This window comes from Emydura macquarii, unplaced genomic scaffold (genome assembly GCF_026122565.2).
Source record: "Emydura macquarii macquarii isolate MOO-44397 ecotype Brisbane River unplaced genomic scaffold, CSIRO-AGI_Emac_v2 contig_1253, whole genome shotgun sequence".
Classification (NCBI taxonomy): Eukaryota; Metazoa; Chordata; order Testudines; family Chelidae; genus Emydura; species Emydura macquarii.
Genome location: NW_027131390.1, coordinates 90,231,895 through 90,247,571, shown reverse-complemented (window position 1 = coordinate 90,247,571; position 15,677 = coordinate 90,231,895). Strand labels below are relative to the sequence as shown.

The window sequence follows — 15,677 nt, the reverse complement described above, 5'->3', positions numbered from 1 at the left end:
TCAAAAGAAACGCATCCACACACGGCAACTTAACCGATTTAAGACAGATTTTGCAATATTAGAGATATAGGACCAATATTTTTTCTAGAATGCTCTAAAAGGATGCTTGCAACTTTCCACAAACACAACCCAGCATGCAAAACAAGTAGATCAATATCTCATCTCAATATTCATTTGCATGTACATATGATTTTGTATGCAAAAAACCAGAAAGCTCAGTTTTAGAGCTGGTTGAACACCCTTTCACATTCTGACCTATAAGATTATTCATTACTAACTTTACCTGTAATTAGCATTAGTCGGCACTATTTGCATGAAATAGAGGGCAGCAGTCCGTGCTCTCCAGTGCCATTTCTTTGCAGGGAGTGTGTAAAGAACACAATCTTCTATCTCCTCCTGTAGAAGATCTGCCAGCTGCTTGTGGGAACCGCCATAAAAAGCTTCAATTAGAAGAATACTCATACTTGTACGTTTTTAAAATCTTCTTGGATTCTAAAAATGACAAAGACAAACAAAGAAACCTTTTATTCCCACAGGATATTCTTTAGTGAGTTTTATTTTTTTTAAGCATGTTAGACATAGATCATGAAAAAAAACTTCATATTACCAGACCTCTGTCAACAAATTCATTTTTATAAGAATTTAGAATTTTTATTTCATGCTAATAGAATTAATTTTTAAAAGACTAATTAACAATTAGTATGATACAAAGAATGGTGTCTATTAATCACAACACTATTCTGTCAAAATTAGCTATTTAGAATTTAACTAAATCAATCAATAACATACATGATTTGTAAATGCTTAGGTTTTGGATTTTAGTTACTGACTTTTTCAATAGGATGTATTTGAAAATGGTTTATTTTGCACAAGATTTTTTTAAAATAGATTTTCCTGTTTTGAGGGTGAGGGGTGTGTCCATATAATTTTACCTTCTGACGGGTAGTACATAAAACTAAAAAGGATTTCAAACATACTTCAGCCAAAATTGTTTCATAATAAAGGCAATCTGGCAAAATGATTTAAAAGAAACATGATTGGGGATACCCAATTTGAGTGTATCTCCAGGACTCTGTACCTTAGGTTACTGAAACTAAGGTGACCAGATGTCCTGATTTTATCAGAACAGTACCAATATTTGGGGCTTTGTCTTATATAGACACCTATTACCCTCCACCCACTGTCTCAATTTTTCACACTTGCTGCCTGGTCACCCTGTCGAATGCTGGGATCATCGCTAAAATGACACTTGCAGACCATAGAGCAGATGCAAACTGTGTTATTCTTGGACACTCCAAAATGGCTGAAACAGAACAATATTATAGTCTTAAGGAAGCTATCACACGCTCACCCACACAGCTGCTGACACACAGGAAGCAAAACACATGGCTCAAAATTTAGGGAAAGATGAAAACCTTGTGACTATTGCTCATCTGTTTCATAAGTCACTGTTTTGTGGTGGCAAAAAGCTGCTCCGCAGAAGCTTACGGATACTCCATTGAACAAAAATGTTAAAAACAAAACTATGATTACGTATTTATCAGCAGTGGCTGCTGCTCTGATAAATTCCACTTCAGAGCATACTATCAGGGGTTGAGGCACATTGGGTCTGATTACTTTATTTGTTTGTGCTCCAGACCGATGCTATGTATTGTTCAACTACAACTGAGCATCCAATCGCTGACCCACAATTTCCAGTAGTCACTGACTGTAACTCTAATCTTTTCAGCAACTATGATGGGGAGGGATGAGGGGATTCATATAAATCATAACCCTTCACCAAAATCTAAATGATAGTCCTAGTCATAAAACTTAAACTGGAGTTAAAGTTGAAAGTACCTATAGTCATCCAGGGTAAAAAACCCTGTGAGAATGTCTCAGCTATCAAACAATAAACTAATGAAAAAATCCCAACACTCAGGAAATTCTGAGCTAAAAGATGAAATTTAAAAGAAACCTTTTGATCCGTACTGAATCAATGGCTCAGCATGGTCTTTGGGCCTTACAGTGCTGCTGGAGTTGCCATCTTCAGATGAGACCTAAAGCTAAATTCCTGACTATTTTTGGGACATTAAAAATGTCATTTGAATTGTACAGGTTTTAAACCTAGTTTCTAGCCTACCAGTACATGTTATATTCTGCCCTTCATAAATTCACCCTAATTATTTTAATAAGGATAGCTATTCTGCATTTCCTCTGCTAAGAACTGGATACACTGCACAGAATGGGATCTACACACAATCTCCGAGATTGCGGCTTTTCAGGTTGCAGGCTAGATTCTGATCTCTTTTACACACATGTAAACCCAGAATTACTCTTTTGAAGTCAGTGAAGTCATTCTGAATTTACACTGATGTAAATGAAATGAGAATCTGAATTGTAAAGCACTTTTGGACGCTGCATGTAATAGATATTATATAAATGCAAGCTTGGTTTGGAATATGTATTATTCACCTGTGCTAAAAAACAAAGTGTTAGCAAATAAATATTTTCACACAGGATGGGAATTAAAAAACAAATTAAAAGGAGTGCAGGGAAACATTTTGCAAATTTAACTCAGAAGGAAAGGGGGTAACATGAAATGCCTGATAAATTCCAATGAGTAAGTCACTCATTAAAAAGAGTTGAGGTTAATATTAATTTACAAGCTGTTCAAGGAAGTAGTAATACAGTAGGTTGTTCATGAAACATCTGCTCATATTTCCTCATCAGACTAGTTATGAAACCATTTTATCACCTAGTTTAGCTGAATCAACAATGTACCCTTTGGTTCTATTTGGAATAGTTTGCAACAGTTTTCATTTTTTATGTTCTTACTGTGATAGATAAAGAATGTACATATTGAGGCTCAAATTTGTTTCAGTTCTCAGGTTTCCTTCTAGGTTAAGGTTACTGACAGGTTATTCTACACTTGTCTTGCTACCTTTAGACTTGTTAATAATAGAAAATGCTATGAAAATGTTAAAATAAACCCTTTTAGATGTTTCTGATTGAACAACTCAATTCAAACCTTGATCCTGCCTTAATTGTCTGCTGGGTAGTTGAGGCTATTTGATTCTTGGTACTCTGTGTACTTTGTGTGTGCAGATCCCACTTTGTAAGGATTAAGAAACAAGGATGAAAAATCACAAACAGCAGAGAATTTTTGAAAGATGATATGATACATGGAGGGTTTTTGCACAAACTGCCTTGAATGGGGAAAACCCCAAGACAAATCAAGAAAGCATCAAAAGATCACTCGCCAGCATTTGTAGGATTCTACTGTCATGTGCTCTACATACATTACCAGTCACATATATTAAATGCTGATTAATAACAAGAGATAACTTAGAAACCTATATCTGGTGTTTTCTAAAGGTGCTAGTAAAACAGAAAATATTAAATAATGAGGGGCAGAGAATGCAATTAGCCCCTGCAGTGAAAAATGATATCATTTAGGAATGATGGAAAACCCAGCCAAGTAAGCTTATGTTTTAAAAATATATGATGATAATGCACTGGAAATCACATTATTTTAAACCTAACTTGTAATATTTGTAGGTTTAAAAAGCCACAATAGAGGTGGGATGAAGACATTTACCTCATATTTCGCCTACAAATTTTCCAGTTTTGTTCACATATTACAATAACGTCCATTATTCTTGCTTTATTTCCCTTGACCTAGCCAAGTTAAGGTAAATATGTACTATGTACTCCTTAGAGGTCTTGAAAAGCCACTGATGATAAATGGTCTGAAAACATTTACCCTATCTGATGGAATGCAATCCCCAATTAAGTATAAATCATTCTAGGTATTCTTTTACCCATTTCAAAGAAAACAACAAATATTAGAAAAATATATCTGCTTCCCCTTTCTCATTACAGTGCTTCCTCTCTCAAGGGTGGCTCTTCGGAGCTAATAATTCTGTATGTTACACTAATGGCTTGATTCTATTCTCAGGAGTGGATCGCAGTATAGCTTGAAAAATTTGCTTCACTGCATGTACCATATGCAGATGCAGTAGCAGATTCTTCAGGATACATATTAATAAGAGCCTACCTACCTGCAATAAGAACCAAGTCTTAACTGAGTGTTATGTAAGCAATAACACGACTGGTGTGGAGTCATACTGGATACTTCCACACCTTAGGTGTGTTGTGAGACATTTCTCCCTGTTATTTGAGCTCTTACCTCAAAATATTGTATCATGATGACACTCCATCTGAACACCATAAAGTCACAACTCAAGTGTCAGTAAGAGGGTGAGCATGTTGCAGAAGATTGACTAAGGGGCCAGACATTGCCTACTCTAAATCTCTAAATGGGCAGCTGTGTTTTCACCCTAACTTACTGATTGACTTACAAGACCATGTTGCTAACTCCACAATCTCCCATTCAGTCCACTCCCAGCATGGGGGGAGGGGAAGGGAAAGAGGAATAAAGGTATATGGCTGGAGAACATAATGGCCTTATGATCTCCAACTGACCTAAAGTCTTTTAGGGATGTTTTAAACCAGCATAATTTAGAGAAGCCCTGATGCTGCTATTAATTATGCTGGGGCCCAAATCAGCACCTGGACAGACCCAGAATCTGGGGGCATGGGTAAAAAGATATTATAAGTCACGAAGTGCTGCCATGCAAACCTGAGGACTTGGCTTAATGTATATCTTCCCACTCAGGAAATAAATGTCCTCTCTCAGCAATGACTGCAAACTTTGGGGAGCAAGTACCCAGCTAGGGATCTGAACTCAGATCCCTTGTGTGACGGCACAATGAACTGCCAATAATGTGACAAACTAAGCAGTCAAATGTTTTTAAATCATCAAAACAGTTGTTCACATTTTATTAAATGGAATGTTTATGGAATTGTAATGCTCTTTAGCCCCTGTTTAAAATAACCAAAAGTAGCTAATTAACAGGATCTATTTTATACAAATTTCACATATGGAATAAAATTACACTAACCCAGTGGTATCTCACATTAACCCAGTGGTACACAAGATAACTGATGAGTCTGCCGGTTTCCATAAAAACGCTGAGAACTACAAAGAACTAGAATATAAACATGGAAGAATACATGAACAAGAAAGTTTGAACTCTTCAACCAATTACAGAAGCAGTAACTTTACACTTTTTTTGAACTCTAAGTAAATAGTAACTATAGTATTTTTCAAACCAAGCTAGGTACAGAAAACTTGTAATTTACCAGCGGTTTATTAAGGAAGATACATTTATTCTGTCACTTATACATAAACGTGGTTCCACAAACATCAGCATAGCTCACAGCAGAAAGCAATAATTAGCTCTCTTCATTGACGTATTCAGGCAACATAAATTACAGATCATGTTTAAGTATCTGTCCCACAAAGTATTTTAATAATAACCAAAAACCAAAGGAATAACTGTTAATATATTCCATAGGTACACAGTTGCTATTAGTTATGGGAAATAAGGTATATGGTTTCAGTAATGATTGTTTCAACCGTTATAATCCCACACGTATGAGAAATTTATTCCATCACCATATCCACAGAGCACATGGTTCAACATCTTAAAAGTCAGCTAACTACAAAAGGTATAAGGTATGTAATGTACATTTATATATATTTACAGTCTTTGATGGTTTGAGATAAACACTGCAATACTCAGTATAGGCAAAGACTTTAAATGTTCCACATTTTAGTAGAATGGGGTTTCCCAGATGATTATTATAGAGGCTTTACCTTGATTCTTGTCTCCCTCCACCCTTTCTTCCAACCGCGCAACACACACACATTAAAAGTAAGTGCTAATGCAGCATACTGAAAAAAGCAATATTGAGAGAGTTTGCATTACCCACCCACTCATCTTAATGATTCATCAGGGAAACCCCAGTAGAGAGATACCTTAAAACATTACAATCACATTTTAATATCTTAACTTGTATTTAAATCAGCCAAAACGTACAGGGTGAAAAGTTTCCTGTTGAGCAAGTGTATACATGTACAAACGTAAGCATGTTATTTACTTTCCACAGATGGATTTATGTAGAGGAAACAAAACAAGACACATTAATGCATTTATTTTTGAGAAACCGATAAATTGATGATTCAGCTTTACCTTAATACTGCAGTATACGGTGCCAATTTGCTGATCAGTGGTCTGTATCAGCATTAATATTACCTTGCTGGAGATATCTGTAAGCAATGCTTTGCCAACCCATATAGTCTTGTAGTTGAAAACAGAATATAATGCCAAAGATAGGATGTGTCTCATCCAGGGTGAAGGCCAATTGCCTGGGCTTTTCATTGAACACAGTATGTTCTGGTTCACACAATCAGACACAGCCTTTCCGTTGATATGATTTGTTATTTTATTTGTTCCTAGAATGTGCTTGCAAACACCTGCATTAAAGGTAACAGTATGTTGAAAACTCTGTATATGCTAAAATAGTGTATATTGGATATTGTATCTTTATTTCATCAATATCCTGAAAATGTTCTCTACCTGACCTAGATGTCCATATGTAACCTGTTTTCTTCATATATTGACTGCTGCTTCCCAGGAAAGTGAAAATAGAGGGCATATGGTGAAATCCTGGTGGTACTGAAAATCCCATTGACTTCAGTAGGGCCAGGATTTCAACCATCAACTCTACATAAAAATCTTATTTATTTGAAGGTTCACTTTGAACACAGTTAATTCAAGCTTTGATTAAAAGACCATTAAGTTGTTCTTTGATGGAATATTTTAAAATACACTGTGTAATAGTATTTTTAACTATTTAAAATAAATATTAGAAAGTACTGTATCCTTCTCCATAAATAAACTTTAAAATATGGAGTTAATTTGTAATCATTTAATTCTCTTTCTACAAATCAGACTTGCATGTGTCTTACTCTTATGCTTGTAAATATATCACCTCAAATTTCTGAACCACTTTCATTTTGATGTCAAATTTGCAAAGGCAATTAGTTGAAACATTACTGACTGTAGACTTTCTACAGACTTAAAAGACTACCAGTCCCACAGATATATTTTAAAGTAGGTTTTAAATTAAAACTCTTTATTTTAAAGTTTATTTTAAAATGGTATTTGCTATCTTCAGGGAAGTGTTTGTGGGCAAGTTAATATAAACAGATGAGTCTTACATTCCAGACTGAGGTTGGAAAATCTATATAAGTCTATATAACTTCTTATGCAAAAGTGTTCTTTAGATATGGGGCAGCTGCTGAGAAGGCCCAGTCCCCTGGTACATAGTCAGTCCCAATGCCCTGCTGTCATGGTCGAGAGATGAGAGGTGATTGTGAAGTAATCACTGCCAAACCAATTAAAGCACTTTAAGATCAAGATCAGAACCTTCAATTGGCTCCTGTATTTGAGAGAGACAACGTGCAGTGAACAGTGCTAATGTATTGTTGTGGTTCTGTTAGTTAAAAGATGGCTGCCACATGTTGTACTATCTCAAGTTTCATCACGGCACTGTCTATCAATTCCATTGGAGCACACTGGAGTAGTCAACCTGCACATGAGGAATATACAAATCCATGTGGTCAAGCTGGCCTCCTGACCATCTGAAGACAGTAAAAGACTGTCCCCTTCTCCAATCATGCCTTTCCTATCCATGGGCCCCAATGTAGAACAAACATTGTTCCAAGGGAATGGAACAGTAGCTGAGAAACAATTAAAGTCAATGTCCCTAGATGGTCTTAATGGTTTCTCAGTGACAGTCCTTCAACAAGGTGTCAAGCACCTTTCCTGGGCAGGGTCACTATCTAGAATGCAATTCAATAGGCTAGCTTTGGGGCAAATTTAGACATATGTTCAACACATAATACAAAACAGAATTCGTAATTTAATGTAGATATATATCCCACTCTGTCACTTCTCTCTCCCCGCACCCTCCATCAAAGACGAACAGAGTAGGGATATCTACCTAGTACCTAGGGACATTTTCATATCTCCTTCCAGGACAGAGCAACTGCTATCATGTGCTAACAGGTGCACTTCCCTTAACATGGATCACCTCCTTTTCATAATACTAGACCTCCAGACTCCATCTTACTAATTTGGCATTAGACCCTTTTATCTGATGGAACCAGATGAGAGGCATTTGATTCATCCAAATATATATATCAGTTGTTTTTTAAGTGTGCACACAAAGGCAAGACACTTCTTTCAATAGCTGCATAGTTTCTTTCTCATGGGGCAATTTCTTGCTTAAATACACAATCAGCTGTCTTTGCCCCTTTGGATTGTTTGCATCAGCACAGCGCCTAGCCCAGTGGTGGTGGCATCTGTGAAAAAGGTTTGTCAAACTCTGGGTTTACCAGAATTGAATCTTTACATAGGGATCCTTTTAGTTTACAGGAGACCCTTTGACACTTCAGTCCAATCCCCTTTTTGCCCCTTTGGATTGTTTGCATCAGCACAGCGCCTAGCCCAGTGGTGGTGGCATCTGTGAAAAAGGTTTGTCAAACTCTGGGTTTACCAGAATTGAATCTTTACATAGGGATCCTTTTAGTTTACAGGAGACCCTTTGACACTTCAGTCCAATCCCCTTTTTCAGGTTTACCTTTTTATACGATATGGTGATAGGAGCAGTCAAGAAGCAAAAGGGAGGGACAAATCTCCTGTAATACCATGACATCCCAATAAAGCATTGTTTCTGTTTCCTGATCTTGAGAGCAGGCCAATTTTTAATAGCCTTTATCTTTGAAGGCTCTGGCTCAATGTAGCCACTTCTCACACTGTAGTTCAGATAGATCACTTGTACCAGGCCCACTTTACACTTCTCCCTTCCAGTCAGTCCTGCAATCTGAATGTGGTGCAGCACCCTCCCAAAATTGGAAACTTGCTCCTCTCAGGTCTCACTAAAGATATAGATGTAATCTATATATGCCAGGGCTATTCCCCAGACTCACCCAGTAACTGATTTACCAGATGCTGATAAGCAGCAGGGGCCCCTTTGAGGTCAAAAGGTAAGAGGGAACTGAGAGCCCCAGAGGGGTGATAAATGCAGATTTAATCCAGTATCAGGATCTAAAGGCACCCACCAATAAACCATAATGACGTCAATTGTGGTAAAATATCATGCACTCCCCAACTTATCTAGGATTTCATCAATCATAGGTACTCATGAGAAACTGATGGCATTAAGCTTTGTATAATCCACATAGAATCTGATAGTCTCATCCTTCCTGGGTATCAGCACAACAGGTGATGCCCACAGATGGTGTAAAGGTTAAATTACCCCAATTCCAGCATGCCTTTGATCTCCTTCTCCAGATTCTGAGTTACTTTCCTAGTATCTCTAAAAGGAAAGCTGCTAATTGGGCAAATGTCATATTGACATAATGACAGCAAATGTCATACTTTGTACACTTGTTTGTAAGCTTTCAGCACCTTTCATCTGCACTTGCTGTATAGAGGTCAGATGTTTGCAAAGGTGCATGAAGTCCAGGGAAGGGCTGGACACTATTTCTGTCATCAGACTTACTAAGGGATCCTCTACCTCCCTTTCCTCCTATTACCCACCTTCCTTGAGGATCAGACTCTCCATACTGAAAACAAGGTTACTTACCAGTAACTGTTGTTCTTCGAGATGTGTTGCTCATATCCATTCCAGTATAGGTGTGTGCGCGCCCCGTGCACAGATTCCCGGAACTTTTTCCCTAGCAAGCCCCGCAGGGCCAGCTCAGGCGCCCCCTGGAGTGCCGCACTCATGTCGCGGTATAAAGGGCGCTGCTGGCCCGCGGGTTCCCAGTCCCTTCTTTCTGCCAACTCCGACAGTGGGGACGGGGGGTGGCTTTGGAATGGATATGAGCAACACATCTCGAAGAACAACAGTTACTGGTAAGTAACCTTGTTTTCTATCTTCGAGTGATTGCTCACATGCATTCCAATATAGGTGATTAATTAGCCATACCTTGGAGGTGGGTAGGAGTTATCGGTAACCTGCTCTTGACAGCACGGCTCTGCCGAAACTCGCATCTTCTCTCGCCTGCTCCACAATGGCGTAGTGCGACGTGAACGTATGAACCGACGACCAGGTCGCTGCTCTGCAGATGTCCTGCAGGGGCACCCATTCCAGGAAAGCCGCGGACGAGGCCTGGGCTCTAGTTGAGTGTGCCTTCACCGCACCTGGAAGGGGCACGCCGGCCTGCTCGTAACAGGCTTTGATGCAGGCAGTAATCCAATTGGAGATTCGCTGGGTGGAGACCGGTGAGCCCTTCATCCAGTCCGCCACTGCCACAAACAGTTGTGATGATTTCCGGAAGGGTTTGGTCCGCTCAATGTAGTAGGCCAAGGCTCGTCTGACATCCATCGAATGCCCCCTCCACTCCTCCTCGGAACTGTGTGGTTTAGGGAAGAACACGGGAAGGACGATATCTTGGTTACAGTGGAACTGAGACACCACCTTAGGCAGGAAAGCCAGGTGGGGCCTCAGCTGAACCCTATCTTTATAGAAAACCGTGTATGGGGACTCCGAGGTCAAAGCCCTCATCTCGGAGACCCTCCTAGCCGATGTAATGGTCACCAGGAAGGCTACCTTCCAAGACAGGAGGAGTAGGGAGCATGTGGCCATGGGCTCGAAGGGGGGTAAGAACCAAGTTGAGATCCCAGGGCGGTACCGGGTCCCGGACCTGAGGGAAGGTCCTCTCCACCTCTTTAAGGAACCTAACTAACATGGGGTGGGAAAATAGGGACCGCCCTTCCATTGGCTGGTGGAAGGCTGAAATGGCTGCCAAATGCACCTTCAGGGAAGCCAGAGCTAGGCCCTGAAGCTTAAGGTGCAGCAGGTATTCCAAGATCGCCTGTATAGGCGAAAAACTTGGCGGTATACCCCTAAACTCCGCCCAACATGAGAACCGCCTCCACTTGGCCCTGTATGTAATCTGTGTGGACGGTTTCCTGTACCCAGCAGAACCTGTTGGACTTGCAAGAAGCAGGCTCTCTCTCCGTCCGTCAGCCACAGAGTCTCCATGCCGTCAGGTGGAGGGAGTCCAGGTCCGGGTGCAGCAGGCGCCCCTGGTCCTGGGAGATCAAGTCGTATCGCCTAGGTAGTGGAATCGGCTCGGTGATAGAGAGGTGGAGCAGCATGCTGTACCAATGCTGCCTCGGCCATGCTGGGGCGATCAGAATGATGTTCGCTCTGTCCGTCTTGATTTTGAGGAGGACTTGGGGCAGGAGCGGGATGGGGGGAAATGCATACATCAGACCTCCCGCCCAGTTTATAAAAAACGCGTCGGACAGGGAACCCGGCTCGCGACCCCTGAGCGAGCAAAACCTCGGGCACTTCCTGTTCCAGGCTGACGCGAACAGGTCTAGTTGGGGAATGCCCCACTCTTGGAAAATTAAAGTCACTATGTCCTGGTGTAGTGACCAGTCGTGGCGGGGTGAAAACGACCTGCTGAGGCGGTCCGCCTCGTCATTCCTGACCCCGGGGAGGTGAGAGGCCGATAAATGAAAATCGTGCCTCACAGCAAAGTCCCAAAGACGAATAGCCTCCTGGCGAAGGGCCGAGGAGCACGCCCCCCCTTGTCTGTTCACATAAAACATGGCCACCGTATTGTCCGTGAGGACCTGGACTACCCTGCCCTTCAGGAATCTGAGGAAGGCCTTGCAGGCCAACCGGACTGCTCTGAGCTCACGTACATTGATGTGCAGAGCTCTCTCCTCGGGTGACCATAGCCCTTGAGTGCCCCGGTTGTGACTGATGTGGGCTCCCCATCCCACATCGGATGCATCAAAAACCAGTTGAACAACAAGCTAGGGTACGAATGCTACTTGCAGACAGCAAGAGGCAGTAGTTCCAGCAACCGTCACAGGCGGAAAGAAGGAACTGGGGACCCGCGGGCCAGCAGCGCCCTTTATACCGCGACATGAGCGCGGCACTCCAGGGGGCGCCTGAGCTGGCCCTGCGGGGCTTGCTAGGGAAAAAGTTCCGGGAATCTGTGCACGGGGCGCGCACACACCTATATTGGAATGCATATGAGCAATCACTCGAAGATAGAAATATGGTTACTTCATATTCACATGATATATACTCTGTGGTGATGGGAATTATTAGATTCCTCAACATTACCTCACTGAACTACTTGATGATTTTAAAGTGCCCTGTCCTGGCAGTCTGGAGTTCATCCACCACACCACAATGAACACCGTAACTTTGTCCCCCATTCCTTACGATCTGGCATACACGATTTGGCATACATCCGTCTCTCCTGGGTTTTAGCTGTGTTCTCCGAGACATGACCTCTGAAAGCCTTTCCCTAAAAGTCAACACATACTCCACCACCAATCCCCCATCAGAAGAAGCTTTGCCTTCCCATTCCGCTCCCATTAGATCAAAAAATCCTTGCACCCTCCTTCCAAAGAGCGATTCAAAAGAGGAAAACCCTGTAGATTCTTGGGCAACTTCCCTATAGGTAAACAATAGATACGGTAAACATTTATCCCAGTCATGTGAGTGCTGATCTACAAAGGTTTTCAGCATCATTTTACGTGTCTCATTAAACCCCTCTTGTTGTTTTGAGGGTGATATGCAGAGGCCTGGAAGTGCCTGACCTTGTATTTCTCCCACAAGCCCTGGTGAAGGGTGGACATAAAACTGGTTTGTTGGTCCACAAGGACCTTGGTGGGGAAGCCCACTCTGCTGGAAATTGTTGAAAGAACACTAGCAATCACATATGCGCCTTGCTGGAGGACAGAGTCACAGCCTTGGGCCAGCAAATAGCATAGCTTACCACACCAATATCTACCTCTTTCCTTTACAGGTCACTTTGCTAAGGGGTACCATAATATCCATGGCCACACCCTGAAAAGGTTCCTCTATTATAAGCTGTTACATCATGGCTGTTTTTCCCCACCCTCTAGCAGGTATCACATGTTTTGCAATAATTTTTAACTGCCTCAAAGACTTCAGACCAGTAAAATTTCTGCAACAGCCTATATTTTGTGCACTGCATCCCCAGATATCATGCGGCATGTTTAACAGCTTAAGGGAGTTCTTTTGGGGCACCACTATCTCCTAACTTCACAACTCTTCATCTTTTCTGCAGGAATCCATTCCCTAGAAAGGAGTCTATTCTCCCCAGGTATCTTGCCTTCAATTCCTCAGTAAGAGGGTTTACAGAACCGTGGATGGTGACAGCAGTCCTCAGCTTCTTTAAGGAGAGGTGTGACAATCAAGGTCCAGACATCCCAAAGGAAGAACAGAGGGTCTGAAGCCCAAAGAATAAGCAATCGAATCAACTGGTTGCATACAATGCTATTCTGTATAAATATATGTCAAGTAAGGTCTTTTATGAAAGCGTATAGTGTTCTAGTCACTAGAAGATATGTATACAGGTTATTATTATGATTATATTTATATATATACAAAATTATAATTGTAATTGTGATGCAACTACAGCATCACTTCACACAATAGAAGGTGAAGCAATCAGGCAGTCTTCAAGTACTCATCCACTGTCCAGCCAGGAAAACACAATGGTAGACCATTAAAGTTAATGGAAAGACATTGAAAATGAAAAAAACCCAACAACCCAGTCTTGGAAAACTGAGATAGGAGAGCGTTTCCCCCATTTTGAATAACCAGAAGTCATCATGCCACGAGAGAGAGAGAGGGGGAAGAAAAAGAGAAAAAATCTTTTAAAAACATGCCTGAGTTTAAGGGTTTTATGCAGAAATGGAGGGCTAATTAGGGTTGCCAACCCTTCAGAATTGTCTTGAAGTCTCCAAGAATTAAAGATTAATCTTTAATTCAAGATTATGTCATGTGATGAAACCTCCAGGAATACGTCCAACCAAACTGGCAACCCTAGCCAGCATCTAAGCAGGGTGTTCTCTGTGAAACATTGGATCCCCTCTAGGACAGAGGGCACACTGAGAAATTGTTCAGATGCAACAGGTAACTTATATTAGAAAAGGGAATTTAGCTAATATAGAGGTGTAAAGCCTGAGATTGCATCTTTATGTGTTTTTTCTGTATAAATTGTATATGTTGCTTTTCCTTACTATTTCATTTTTGAATCTATGATTTTTCTATTAAATAAACTTTTTATTTATTTTTACCCCAAGCAGGTCTTTGTTGTGCAAACTGTGTGTGCCAAAGTGAACTGATAATTGGGGGCAGGTTTCATTCTTTGGAGGTGATGAACCAAGCAGAAAAGTCCAAGTGTCTGGTAGTTAAGAACTCAGGAAGATGGATTTGGGGGGAAACTGGGAATCGGAAGGGGTTCTTGAGGTCATCCTGCATGGAGTAACTAGACTGGTGGAATCCAGGGTGAGGCCTTATACTTGTAGGCTGTCTACTTGTGTCAGAACCCTGAGTCATAGCAGCATAGGATTAAGGCACCCAAAGTTACAAAGCAGGCACTGACAGAACCCCTTACTGGACTGAGAAACCCCAAAATATCACCAGGGGTCAGTCTGGAGCTCCATTTGGAATGTAGCTGCTGGGGCAGGGAGTATAACTGCTCCTGCCCAATAACCTCAGTTTTCCACCTCTCAACTAGGATTTCATCTCCAGCAACACTCAATTCTGCCCCCGGGCACACATGCTGCTCACAGGGACTCACTGTCTTCCAGTCTGTCCACTTGCACTCCTGTGTCAAGGCTCAGCAATGCTCACTGGCTCCTGCTCCTTGTAAGAGCCAAAATACTGCAAATGCTGTAAGGCCAGGAGTCCAAATCAGTCACAAGCAGTACCTCCATGCACAGGAGTTCATATACCCCAACATCCTTGGGTCTCTCCTCTTCATCCCACTTCATATATATTTAAAGTACCTTAAATGGCAGATCGCCTAACCCCTGTAGGGCTTGTGCTTATTGAGAAAAACTTATCTACATCCACCACATAGGTCTGAGTAGAGGTCCCTCCAACTCTGGATCCTTTTCCTGTCCACCTCTACTAAGACAAAATACGTTGTGGTCACCCTCGTTAGGTCTGAAATCACCAATTTCACAGGCTGTACCGATGGAGCAACATCCTGGCCACCTCTTACTGGCTTGACAACATGTTAGCCTACCGTGGTTATGTGCCATGGGGCTGGCAATATATCACTTGCCAGTATGCCCATTTGTGCTCTGTCCCCTAACAGGTAAAACTACTCAGATCCCTGGGATTTCTTTTGCGGTGTTAGCCTGGGGCTGCAGCTCCCTCCAGCTTGGGTTTACCCACTTCCCATTTCTGTGGACCATTCATGTCTTCCCTGTTCTGAGTCTTATGAATAGGTCATTCTCCCTTCAGCTCCTAAAAAAATCAGCTATCTACATACTCACCAGCCAGCTGGCCTGTGATACAGAGGTCATTCTACTTCTTATCCACTAGCCACATTTTTGGATCATGTGTGCACAAATCATAAACCAGTTCCAATGCAAACAGTTCATACAACTAATCTAGGGTAGCGATCCACAAACATCTGAACCATTTGTGGAGGTAATTGCCCAGCTGTGTTATCACTTCCATGTAAGGCATCTTCTAAATATTCTGAACTTCCCGAAAACTTTTCCAATAAGACCTATTCGGTTAGTTCACATTGAAGGACCAAAATTTTAAAGACCAGACTGTCTGTCCCTTCCATTTGGCTATAGGCATCTACAGCTTTTCTCCCAAGTAAGGGAGTTAGAAAATGCAGCCAATCCATAGGGGATATCCTGTTCAATTCACAAACTCTCAGAGGTTGTGAGATAGAAGTTGATATCCCTTTC

The 15,677-nt window shown here is 41.5% G+C and overlaps 1 protein-coding gene across 3 annotated transcripts in view; it reads right to left on the bottom strand.

The window, feature by feature from the left end:
- The window catches only part of GTDC1 (glycosyltransferase like domain containing 1), a 195,156-nt gene extending 194,694 nt beyond the window's left edge, over window positions 1-462 (bottom strand). For all 3 annotated transcript variants that reach the window (XM_067549499.1, XM_067549502.1, XM_067549501.1), the window contains exon 1: window positions 284-462. In XM_067549499.1, coding sequence (XP_067405600.1) covers window positions 284-462 — 179 coding nt within the window. The remainder of the gene's footprint in view (window positions 1-283) is intronic.
- Window positions 463-15,677: the final 15,215 nt, after the last annotated feature.